An 11,025-nucleotide genomic window follows, 5' to 3' on the forward strand; every position below is an offset into this window, starting at 1 on the left:
TTTTGAGGAGGTCCCATTAATCTATTTTTCCTTCTGTTGCTTGTGCTTTGAGTGTAAACAACCATCACTTACACAAGGTCCTGAAGATGTTTCCCTACATTTTCTTCCCTACATTTCTTCTACATTTTATGGTTTTGGCTTTTATATATAGGTCTCTGATCCATTTTGAGTTGATTCTTGTATAAGGAATGAGATATGGGTCCTCTTTCATTCTTTTGGTTATAGATATCCATTTCTCCCAGCACCTGTTTGTTGAAGAGACAGTTTTGTCCCATTAACATGACTTTGGTAGGTTTGTTGAAAACCAGTTAGCTGTAGAGGTGAGGGTTCATTTCTGGACTCACAATTCTATCCTACTGATCAGTGTCTGTCTTTATGCCAATACCATGCTGTTTTGACTACTGTAACTTTGTAATATTTTCAAAGGTCCTGCAGTGAAATTCTTCTCTTGTCACTCTTCTTTTTTAGAATGCTTCTGGCTATTCGGATGCACTTACCTTCCAAATGAAGTTAGTAACTGCCTTTTTTTTTTTTAAGATTTATTTTATTTATTTATTCCCCTTTCCAATTGTTTGCCCTCACTGTCTGCTCTCTGCATCTGTTTGTGGTGTGCTTGTCTTCTTTTTTAGAAGGCACTGGAAAATGAACCCAGAACCTCCCATGTGGGAGGGAGGTCCAATGGCTTAAGTCACCTCAACTTCCCACTCATTGTGTCTCTCATTGTGTTTCCTCATTGTGTCTCTTCATTGCATCATCTTAATGTGCCAGCCTGCTGTCCTGCTTATTTCTTTAGGAGGCACCAGGAACCAAACCCAGGAACTCCCATGTTGTAGGCAGGCACCCAACTGTTTGAGTCATATCCGCTTCTCTGGCAATTGCCTTTTCTATTTCTATAAAGTAGGTTGTTGGAATTTTGACTGATAATGCTTTGAATCTATAAATCAGTTTGGGTAGGATTGATATCATAATGATATTTAGTCTTCCAATCCATGAACATGGAATGTCTTTCCATTTGTTTAGGTCTTCATTGATTTATTTTAGCATTGTTGTATAGTTTTCATAATATAGGTCCTGTTCATCTTTGTTTCAATTGACTCCTAGGTATTTGAGTCTTTTTGTTGCTAGTGTAAGTGGAATTTTCCCCCTCATTTTCTCCTCAGATTGCTCAATACTAGTGTACAAAAACATTGCTGATTTTTGCATGTTGATCTTATGTCTTACCGCTTTGCTGAACTCATTTATTAGCTCAAGTAGCTTTGTTGTAGACATTTAAGAATTTTCTAAATATAGGATCATGGCATCTACAAATATTGAGTTTTACTTCCTCTTTTCCTATTTGGATACATTTTATATATTTTTTTCTTGTCTAATTTCTCCTGCTGAAATTCTAGTACTACGTTGAATAACAGTGGTGACAGTGGGCATCCTTGTTTTGTTCCCAATATCGGAGGTAAAGCTTTCAACCTTTCCCCAATGAGCACAATGGTGGCTCTGAGTTTTACATATATGCCTTTATCATATCTTATCAAGAAAGGATGCTGGATTTTGTCAAATGCCTTTTCTGCATTGATTGAGATGATCATGTGCTTTTTTCCCTTCAATTTGTTAATGTGGTGTATTACATTGATTGATTTTGTGTGTGTGTTGAACCACCCTTGCATACCAGGAACAAATCCCACTTAGTTGTGATGTACAAGTTTTTGATATGCTGTTGGATTTTATTTGAAGTATTTTGTTGAGAATTTTGCATCTATCTTCATTAGAGAGATTGGTCTGTAATTTTCTGTGTCTTCTCTGGCTTCAGTGTTAGGGTGATGTTGGCTTCATAGACTGTGTTGGGTAATTTTCCCTCCTCTGCAATTTTTTGGAAAAGTTTAAACAGGATTGGTGTTAATTCTTTTTAAAATGCTTGGTAGAATTCACCTGTGAAGTGATCTGGTCCTAGACTTTTCTTTGTTAGGAGATTTTTGGTGACTGATTCAATCTCTTTAAATGTGATTGGTTTGTTAAGTTCTTGAATTTCTTCTAGTATCAGTGTAGGTTTGTGTGTTTCAAGGAATCTGTCAGTTTCATCTAGGTTGTATAGTTTGTTGGCATACAGTTTCTCATCATATCCTCTTATCCTTTTTATTACTGTAGGGTTAATTGTAACATCCCCTTTTGTTTCTGATTGTATTTGTTTGCATTTTCTTTTTTCTTGTTAGTCTAGCTAGGGGTTTGTCAATTTTATTGATCTCAAAAAACCAGCTTTTGGTTTTGTTTATTTTCTCTATTGTTTTTGTTGTTGTTGTTGTTCTCAATTTCATTTATTTCTACTCTTATCTGTATTATTTCTTTCCTTCTGCTTGCTTTGGGAATAGTTTGCTGTTCTTTTTCTAATTTCTCCAGTTGTTCAGTTAGAGCTTTGATTTTAGTTCTTTCTTCTTTTTTAAATCGACATTTAAGGCTATAAATTTTCCTTTCAAAATTGCCGTCACTGTATCCTGTAAGTTTTGATAAATTGTGTTCTTGTTTTCGTTTCTCTCAATATTTTTATGGATTTCACTTGCGATGTCTTCTTTGACCCACTGATTTTTTAGGAGTGTGTTATTTAGCCTCCACACCTTTGCAAATTTACCTCTTTTCTGTCTATTATTAATTTCCAGTTTCATTCCATTATGATCTGAGAAGGTGCTTTGTATAACTTCAATGTTTTTATTTTTATTGAGAGCTGCATTGTGACCTAACACATTGTGTTATTTATTTTTATTGAGAGCTGCATTGTGACCTAACACATTGTGACCTAAATAGGATAGACCTAGAGAAAGATCTATGTACCCTTAAGAAGAATGTATAATCCACTGAGTTGAGTTTGAGTGCAACGTTCTGCATATGTCTGTTAGGTCTAGTTTATTTATCATATTGTTCAAGTTCTCTGTTTCCTTGTTGATCTTCTGTCTAGTTGTTCTGTCTAATGATGTTATTGGTGTGTTGAAGTCTCCAACTATTGTTGTAAAGATGCCTATTTCTCCCTTTAGTTTTGCCAGAGTTGGCCTCATGAATTTTGGGACTTCCTGGTTCGGTGCATAGCTACTTATGACTATTTTTTCTTCCTGTTGCATTGTCCCTTTTATTAATATATAATGGCCTTCTGTATCTCTTATAACTTTTTTGCGTATAAAGTCTGTTTTGTCTAATATTTGGTTACTATTTGTATGGAATATCTTTTTCCAAACTTTCCCTTTCAACCGGTCTGTATCCCTGGGTCTAAGGTAAGTTTCTCGCAAGCAGCGTATGGATGGTTCATGGTTTTTTATCCATTCTGAAAGCCTGTGTCTTTTGATTGGGGAGTTTAACCCATTCACATTCAATATTACTGTGCATGCATTATCTCTTTCCACCTGCAGCTGCATGCAGTTTCTCCTCAAGGCCTTCACGTCAAGGTTCTTTTCCCGTGCCCGTCTCTCTTCTGGTTGGTGTACAGCCTTCTCCTGGTGTCCGACACCATAGATATTTTTTTCTAGGCTGTTTCTGCCTGTCCTCTAGCTATTTTTCTGGGAGAGGAGAGAGTCCTGTGTCTTTCTAATCTGCCATCTTCTGGAAGCACAGGTCTATACCTTTTAATTCCTTTTGTTGTCACAAGCTGCTTTTGCTTGCAGAACACATCCCTGAAGGGCACAACAGAGAGGACTTCCCCAAGTCAGTCTCTCCCAGTCAGAATAGGGCCAGGGACCCACAAAGGGTGCAGAGACTGTCTCCAACGTGCCCTGGGGTGGGGAGGAGGAAGGGGAGCCAAGGGTTTCCCTGAAGGCTCCCCACAGCCGAGCTTTTCCAGCCCTGCAGGCGCAGCCCCCAGCTAACTGTACCCCTCTCCCCCCGCAGCCCCGAGAAAGTGCAGCATCTGTAAGTCTCCACTGCCATCACCCAGAGCTGGCTGAAGCGATGGTGCCCGCTGCCCGCGTCCAGGGCGGGTTGAAGCAATGGCTGCCGCCACATTTGTCTGGGGCTGGCAGGGACAACGGCTACCTTCAGAGCCGAGCCCCAGCAATCCCAAGTCACTGATCGAAAGGTGAAATCAGTGGCCAGCCATGCCCAACCCTGTTCTTGGGGAAGAGGGTTTTTGTGTCCCTTTCTGTCGCCAGCAGCAAGCCAGGGTCTGGACCCCACAGCAGCCTGCCCTGGGAGTGGGAGGCTGGGCTCCAGGTGCTGCTGAGCAGAGACTAATTTACTGTTCTTTACTACAACTCATCGGTCTTTTCCTCCCGCTCTTCCCTGGATGCCGTGCAGTGTTCTTCTGGCCTCTGGAGTTTCAAAATAGCTGTTTCAGATAGTTCCTGCCCATTTAATTGTTGTTTTGGTGGAAGGACTGAGTTCAGGAGCTCCCTACTTGGCCATCTTCCCACTATCCCAAGGCATAGGTTTTGGTTGTTTTTTCTTTAAGATTTACTTATTTCTTCCCACACCCACCCCCCATCCCCGTTGTTTGCTCTCCCTGTCTGCTCACTATGTCTGCTCATCTTCTTTTTAGGAGGCAGCAGGAACCAAACCCAGGACTCCCATGTGGAAGGGAGGCACCCAATCACTCGAGCCACATCTGATTGTTGTGTCTCTCATTGTGTTTCCTCATTGTGTCTCCTCATTGTGACATCTTGTTGCGTCAGCTCACCGTCTTGCTCATCTTCTTTAGGAGGCACTGGGAACCGAACCCGGGACCTCCCATGTAGTAGGCAGGCACCCAACTGCTTGAGCCACATCTACTTCCCAAATCATAGGTGTTTACTTTCCAACAGGAGATTTATTTTATTTCCATTCGAGCTCCCTGGTAATCTTCCTCTGATGGTGGTAATTTTGTGTGGGTAGTTTTGTTTTTGTTTGGTTTAGTCCCTTTTCCTCAATACTTATCTTGGGGCTTTTTCCTTAGGGCACAGCTCTTCGAGGGCCCTGGCCTTTATTCAGTGGTCTGTTACAGTTCTCCTCTCTTGAGACCATGCACGAGTATTAAAGCCCAAAGCCCTAGCTGCTTTCAGTCCATTTCCCCTGCACACACTATTGTTCGTTTCTGATGCACAGAGCTCCTCTTTCTATGCCATGTGCAGTAAAAATATTGAATTACATTTTATCCAGCATCTGTGGGTCTTTACAGCTGCAGAATTTCAGCTTTAGCTCCTCTGCTTCCTGGCTGAAGCAGAGGTACTAAGTTAATCTCTCCAAGCCTCAGTTTCCTCTTCTGTAAAGTAGTAGCACCTACTTCCTAGACTTGGTGCAAGGATCTCAATGAGATAAAAACAGGTAAAACACTTAGCCTGGTGCCTGAGATGTGGTAGAAGCTCAACAAATAGAAGATAAATTGTCCTCATCCTGGGAAACGGACTTTGGCCCAGTGGTTAGGGCGTCCGTCTACCATATGGGAGGTCCGCGGTTCAAACCCCGGGCCTCCTTGACCCGTGTGGAGCTGGCCATGCGCAGCGCTGATGCGCGCAAGGAGTGCCCTGCCACACAAGGGTGTCCCCCGCGTGGGGGAGCCCCACGCGCAAGGAGTGCGCCCGTGAGGAGAGCCGCCCAGCGTGAAAAGAAAGAGCAGCCTGCCCAGGAATGGCGCCGCCCACACTTCCCGCGCCGCTGACGACAACAGAAGCGGACAAAGAAACAAGACGCAGCAAATAGACACCAAGAACAGACAACCGGGGGAGGGGGGGAAATTAAATAAATAAATAAATCTTTAAAAAAAAAAAAATTGTCCTCATCCTAGGAAATTGGTAAGTCTGGAAAAGTATAGAGAAAATAATTGCCATGCTGTCCACTGACATTTATGGTTAGTACTTTATTATTTTTCTAGCCTTTATTCCTATATATATTTACATATTGTTTATAAGGCAAAGGTAACTTTGAAAAGGCTTTTCTCATTTGATCAGACTCCTCTGTTTAGCCACTGCTCTAGGCTTAGAAGCCTATGATCAGATTTGCCATGTGACCCTGCAGTGCCACTACCGAGTATATACCCAGAAGAACTGAGAGCAGTGACATGGACAGACACCTGCACACCAGTGTTCATAGTGACATTGTTCACAATTGCCAAGAGATGGAAACAACCCAGGTGTCCGTCAACCGATGAATGGATAAATAAATTGTGGTGCATACACACAATGGAATATTATGCAGTTGTAAGAAGAAATGAAGTCGTGGAGCAGATGACAACATGGATGGACCTGGAGAACATTATGTTGAGTGAAGCAAGCCAGACTCAAAGGACAAATACTCTATGATTGTGTTGCTATGAACCAAATGTACTGTGTTACCTATGGTATGGTTTTTTAAAAATTTTATAAATGAAAAAAATATTTGTTGGCCATTTAAAAAAAAAAAAAAGAAGCCTTTTATCATTTTGGAATGAGCTCATCAAGAGCCCGCCTGGGCAGGAGGGGGCAGGGTGGCTGAGAGGGTGGGGGGGGTTAGGGGGGGCCGTGAACTCCACCTGCCAGGCCTGAGCCCCTGCCCTTCCCGGCTCCCACCCCACTCCCTTCCCGCGCAGGTGGCGGTCGCGGGGCTGGAACTCTCCCCCCCGGTCACTTTCCACCTGCGGTCTGGCTCTGGACCCGTGTTCCTCTGCGGCCAGGAGTGCTACGGTGAGTCCGGGCTGTGAGGGGGCCAGGGTCCCGGGCGAGGCCCTAACGGGTCTTGGAAGCTCGAGGAATTCTCGAACCAGGGGAGGAAATCCCCCGAGGCAACGCGACTGCCAGGGCGCAGGGCCCCGGGCCCAGCTGTCCTTCACCTCCAGCCGCGTCCTCGCCTGGCCTGTCACGGGGCGGGGTACCTGGGGTCACCTTCAGACCCGTGAGGCGTCAACGGGACATGCAGGGAAGACTCGGCAGGACGCCCGCTGCGGGCGAGCGCTGGACACGTCAGCTCCTACCAAGCACACGGCGGTCGTGGTGCCGGGGCCACGGCAGGCTGCTGTGGCGCTGAGGGGCCCCAAGCGGGCCCGCGCCTCTGAGCAGCCGTGCCTGGTCTCCTGCCGAAACCTCACGGCAGATCCCTCTTCCCTTAGGGTGGGGTATAAGTTCTCTTTTTTGGGGGGGCACAGGGGTATATACTTATTGCCACGCATTCAAAGCGCCCTGTGAGGTCGCCGTCCCTCCACTCTGATCGTGATGGAGCCGCACCTGCTCTCCAGCTGCCTGTGCCAGCCCCCCATCTCCCTGCACCGGCACCCACGCGCAGCCCGCCCCTGCCCCCATTGCCCACTCCCCCCCCAGCTGCGCGCCCCACCCCCGGGGCAGCAGTCTGTGGGCCCCCCACCGCTCGGGCGGTGTCCCCCGCCTGTCCCGCCACCCCAGCCGTCGTTTAGTGGGGGATGCTGTAGCGGGTGGGCGGCCCCGCTCGGCGCACACACCCAGAGGCCCCCAGCCTGACGCCTAACCGAGGCACAACGGGTGGGTTGCGCCGCGAGACCCGGGAGCTCAGACGCTGCCCTTCCCTCCCCACCCCTGCCTGTGTCACCGCAGACACTTCAGACCCACCCTGGGAAGAGGAAGAGGAGGAGGAGGAAGAGGAGGAGGAGGACGACGAGGATGATGATGAAGACGTGTCCCTGGAGGAGGAGACGCCTGTTAAACAAGTAAAGAGACTGGCACCTCAGGAGCAGACGAGTGTGGCTAAGGTGGGGACAGGGCTGTGGCGGTCCCTGCCCCGGGCCCTCCAGGGGCCTCGGGCTGGGCGCCAGGAACGGCCGGCCCCCGGCAGAGTGCGGGGTGCCCGGGGGCATGGCAAGCTGAGGACCTCTGCGCCCCGGAGGCCTGTCCCCTGGGGACTTCCCCCCGCCCCTCCCCGCCCCTCCGTCTCTCCTAATGACTCTCATTTTTCATTCTAGAAGAAAAAGCTGGAAAAAGACACCGAAGCAGTGAGGTATCTCTTCCCATCTCTAAAACTAGCCCAAACCCTTTAGCTGAGGCGTCTCGTGCTAGGAAGGGCACAGTGCAGCTGGTCTGAGGGTGCCCGCGTGGCACTGTGGGTCAGTGCGATGATGCTGAGAAACACTTTTTTTTTTCACTTTTTTTTGCCACTCCTGGGCAGGCTGAACTTTCTTTCACGCTAGGCGGCTCTCCTTACGGGGCACACTCCTTGCGCGTGGGGCTCCCCTACTCGGGGACACTCCTGCGTGGCAGGGCACTCCTTGCACACATCAGCACTGCGCATGGGCCAGCTCCACACGGGTCAAGGAGGCCCGGGGTTTGAACCATGGACCTCCCATGTGGTAGGAGGATGCCCTATCCCTTGGGCCAAATCCATTTCCCCTGAGAAACCTTAAAATCTTATTTTCTGACCTGAGGCCACTTCTGGCAACACCCTCCAAAGAATCCCTTCTAAAACTTAGGGAGAAATGGGTGCACTAAGACGTTTCACCACATTTTTCAAATAGTAGCAGAAGCGGAGGCACCCTACACGCCTACCCATCTAATAGGTGAGCAAACTCCAGCACATCTCCATGGAATGTTGCAGGAGGCTTAGGAAGACTCCAGCAGCCTGGGAAGTGTCTGTAGAGTTAGAAGAACAGGATATCAAATCCCTCCACCTGATTTCACATGTTTTTCAGAAGAAGTTTCGACCCCAAAACCAACAAACACAAAAACCCTTATCAGGAAATACACCAACATGTCCATATTGGTGGCAGGTAACGAAAACGACAAGTAATTTATTCACTGGTCTGTTTGGGGCACAAGGGGGGTCACCTGACTTACAATGAAAAAGACACAATTTGTGATTAATGAAGGACAATGGGAGAAGCCTAAGAAGAGAAAAGGCCCTCTTTAAAAAGAGCGAATCCGAGTTGATCTGGCGGGGGCTCGGGTGCAGGGGTGCATTCTGCAGCCCCCGCCTCTCCGTCAAGCAGCCCCCTGCTCCCCAGCACCGTCGAGGGCGCCGGCCTCCCCCGCAAGGGCCCTGGCCAGGCCCAGCGCTCCTGGGGTCGAGCTGAACCCTCTCTCCAACCCCCTCTTCCAGATCCAGGTCCAGTCTCTTAAAGGCAAGAGTCCTGGGTCAAAGGTGAGTACCGATGAGGAAAGGAGGAAGGGGTTTGTCCTGGGCCCTCCTGTGGGAGGGGCTGGCTGGGGAGGGGAGGGGGAAACTACAGCCCTTCCTTCTCTTCCACAGGCCGCACCGCAGCTCAGACTTAAAAAGCCCAGATCCAAGAAGATGAATCGGGAAGCGACCCCGCCGTGGCGGGCTGAGGGGGCGGAGCTCTGAGACCACCTTGCAAGAGGGGCCCTTGGGGTGGGGGGAGCCCCTCTACCCAGGCCCCCCCTCTCGGGGCCCCCCTCCGTCTCCAAGCCTTAATCGTGATGGGGCCTGCTGGGGGGCAGCACAAGAAGCCCCCGCACTGCTCCAGTTTCAGCAGGACCAGGAAGCAGAGTGCGCACTGCAGGGTCCCCAATAAAGTTTGCTCTATGAGGATCCTCGTTTTCTCCTCGTTTCTCCTCCTCGTCCTGGAGCTTGCCCTTCCCGGCCGGGTGCAGTGCGCCCACGTGTCCAGCAGAGGGCGGCGGTGCACCAGCACAGCCTGGATCCGGGCCCCCCGCCCCCCAGGCTGATCCTGAAGCGGGGGTTCTGCCCTCTGAGCTCCCTCTTCTCCCGGCACCCCCAGACCCCGGCTCTGAAGGAGGAAGCCGGCACCTCGGCCGCGGGCGCAGCTCCGACGTTCGCGCTCGGTCTGAGCTGCAGGCACTAAAGCTGCGGGTCCTGCCGGCCCACCCCGCCGGCTCTCAGGTGCAGACCCAGAGGGAGATGCGCCCTGCCCTGGGCGCGGATTGTGCAGAGCAGCCTGCCCGCCCGGGGTGCATTCTCCTCCCCGTGAGCTCCCGCTCAGCAGAGACCCGTGTCGGGCCTGGGCCCTCGAGGCAGCCCTTCCAGGTGGAACAGACACGGGCTCTGCCGAGCAGCTCCGCCTGCAGGCCCACTGGGCAGACGATGGAACCAGGTGTCCGGCGAGGCCCTCAGAGAGGACTGGGAAGTGGGCGGGCAGACCCAGGGGTCCCTCCAGTCCCCCCAGGGGGGGTTATCCTTGCCGAGACCTCCCCGTCCCACCCCCAGCGCCCCAGGGCCAGGTCCAGAGTGGCCCTTGGAGAGCTGGTCCTGCTCTCCACGAAGCCCCGTGGCAGGAGGTCTCTGCGCACACTGCGCCGGGAAGGTCAGCAGCCGGACCCCGGGCACCCCGTTCCGCTTTTGCTCGGCCTTGACGCCCGAGGACCCAGGCGGTGGCCAGGAGCTGGGCTGGCGTCCGGCTCTTCGGTCCCTACACGCGGAGGCAGGGGTGGGCATTGTCCTGGCTCGCTGATAAACGAGAACGAGCCGCTGACCTCAGGCCACCCAGAGAGGGACGAAGGACAGAAGTCCAGCGTGGTTCAGCTAGGCACGTGGTATTTACCGAGCCTGGGTGGCAGCCAGGAGATTCCACCACAGCCCTGCACATCTGGACGCGCGGCAGCCGTTGAACCATTAACCTCTCTGGTCCCGACGGGGGGGGGGGGGGGGGGGGGGGGGGGGGCAGGCGGCAGGGACACGCCGGCGGGCAGGGGGCCTGCCTGGCCCTCCTGGGCAGCCCCTCCCCCTTCCCCAGCCCTCCCGTGTCTTCAACGCCGAGAGAGTGGGCCTGGGCCAGGGCAGGTGCCCTGACAAGTGACCGGGTCTGCAGGTGCGCGCTCGGTGTCCTGTTCCAGGGGCTGGTAGGAGGCACAGGTGTGAGACGGTCCCAGCTGGGGGGTGTTGAACCGGCACTAGGGGGTGAGGATTAACCACAGCAGCCCAAGACTGCTGCTCTCACTTCCTTTGTCGCCGCCTCACCCCTCCCCAATAAATGCTAATTAGCCTACCCTTCTCCCCCCACCCCCGCCCCGCCACCGCACCTCCTCAGTCAAGGGAGAAACTCAAAGTTTAGGTAAACTGAGGACAGACCGCAGAGTAGAGTCTCTGCCCCATTCTTAAGGCCCTTGATACTTCTCATTGAATGTCCCTTTACTTCAGCTGACACTCATGGTGACAGGTTTTTGGTTTTTT

The 11,025-nt window shown here is 50.9% G+C and overlaps 1 protein-coding gene across 2 annotated transcripts in view; it reads left to right on the forward strand.

The window, feature by feature from the left end:
- NPM2 (nucleophosmin/nucleoplasmin 2) overlaps positions 1-9,426 on the forward strand; it is a 42,667-nt gene extending 33,241 nt beyond the window's left edge. The window contains exons 4-8 of one of the 2 annotated variants that reach the window (XM_058289826.2): positions 6,509-6,602; positions 7,482-7,636; positions 7,847-7,881; positions 8,977-9,018; positions 9,127-9,426. In XM_058289826.2, the coding sequence (XP_058145809.1) occupies positions 6,509-6,602; positions 7,482-7,636; positions 7,847-7,881; positions 8,977-9,018; positions 9,127-9,172 (372 nt within the window). In that variant the 3' untranslated portion in view covers positions 9,173-9,426. The remainder of the gene's footprint in view (positions 1-6,508; positions 6,603-7,481; positions 7,637-7,846; positions 7,882-8,976; positions 9,019-9,126) is intronic. The other variant, XM_058289827.2, reaches the window with a different exon arrangement.
- The last annotated feature ends 1,599 nt before the right edge of the window (positions 9,427-11,025 follow it).

This window comes from Dasypus novemcinctus, chromosome 29, assembly GCF_030445035.2.
Source record: "Dasypus novemcinctus isolate mDasNov1 chromosome 29, mDasNov1.1.hap2, whole genome shotgun sequence".
In the NCBI taxonomy this organism is placed as follows: Eukaryota; Metazoa; Chordata; class Mammalia; order Cingulata; family Dasypodidae; genus Dasypus; species Dasypus novemcinctus.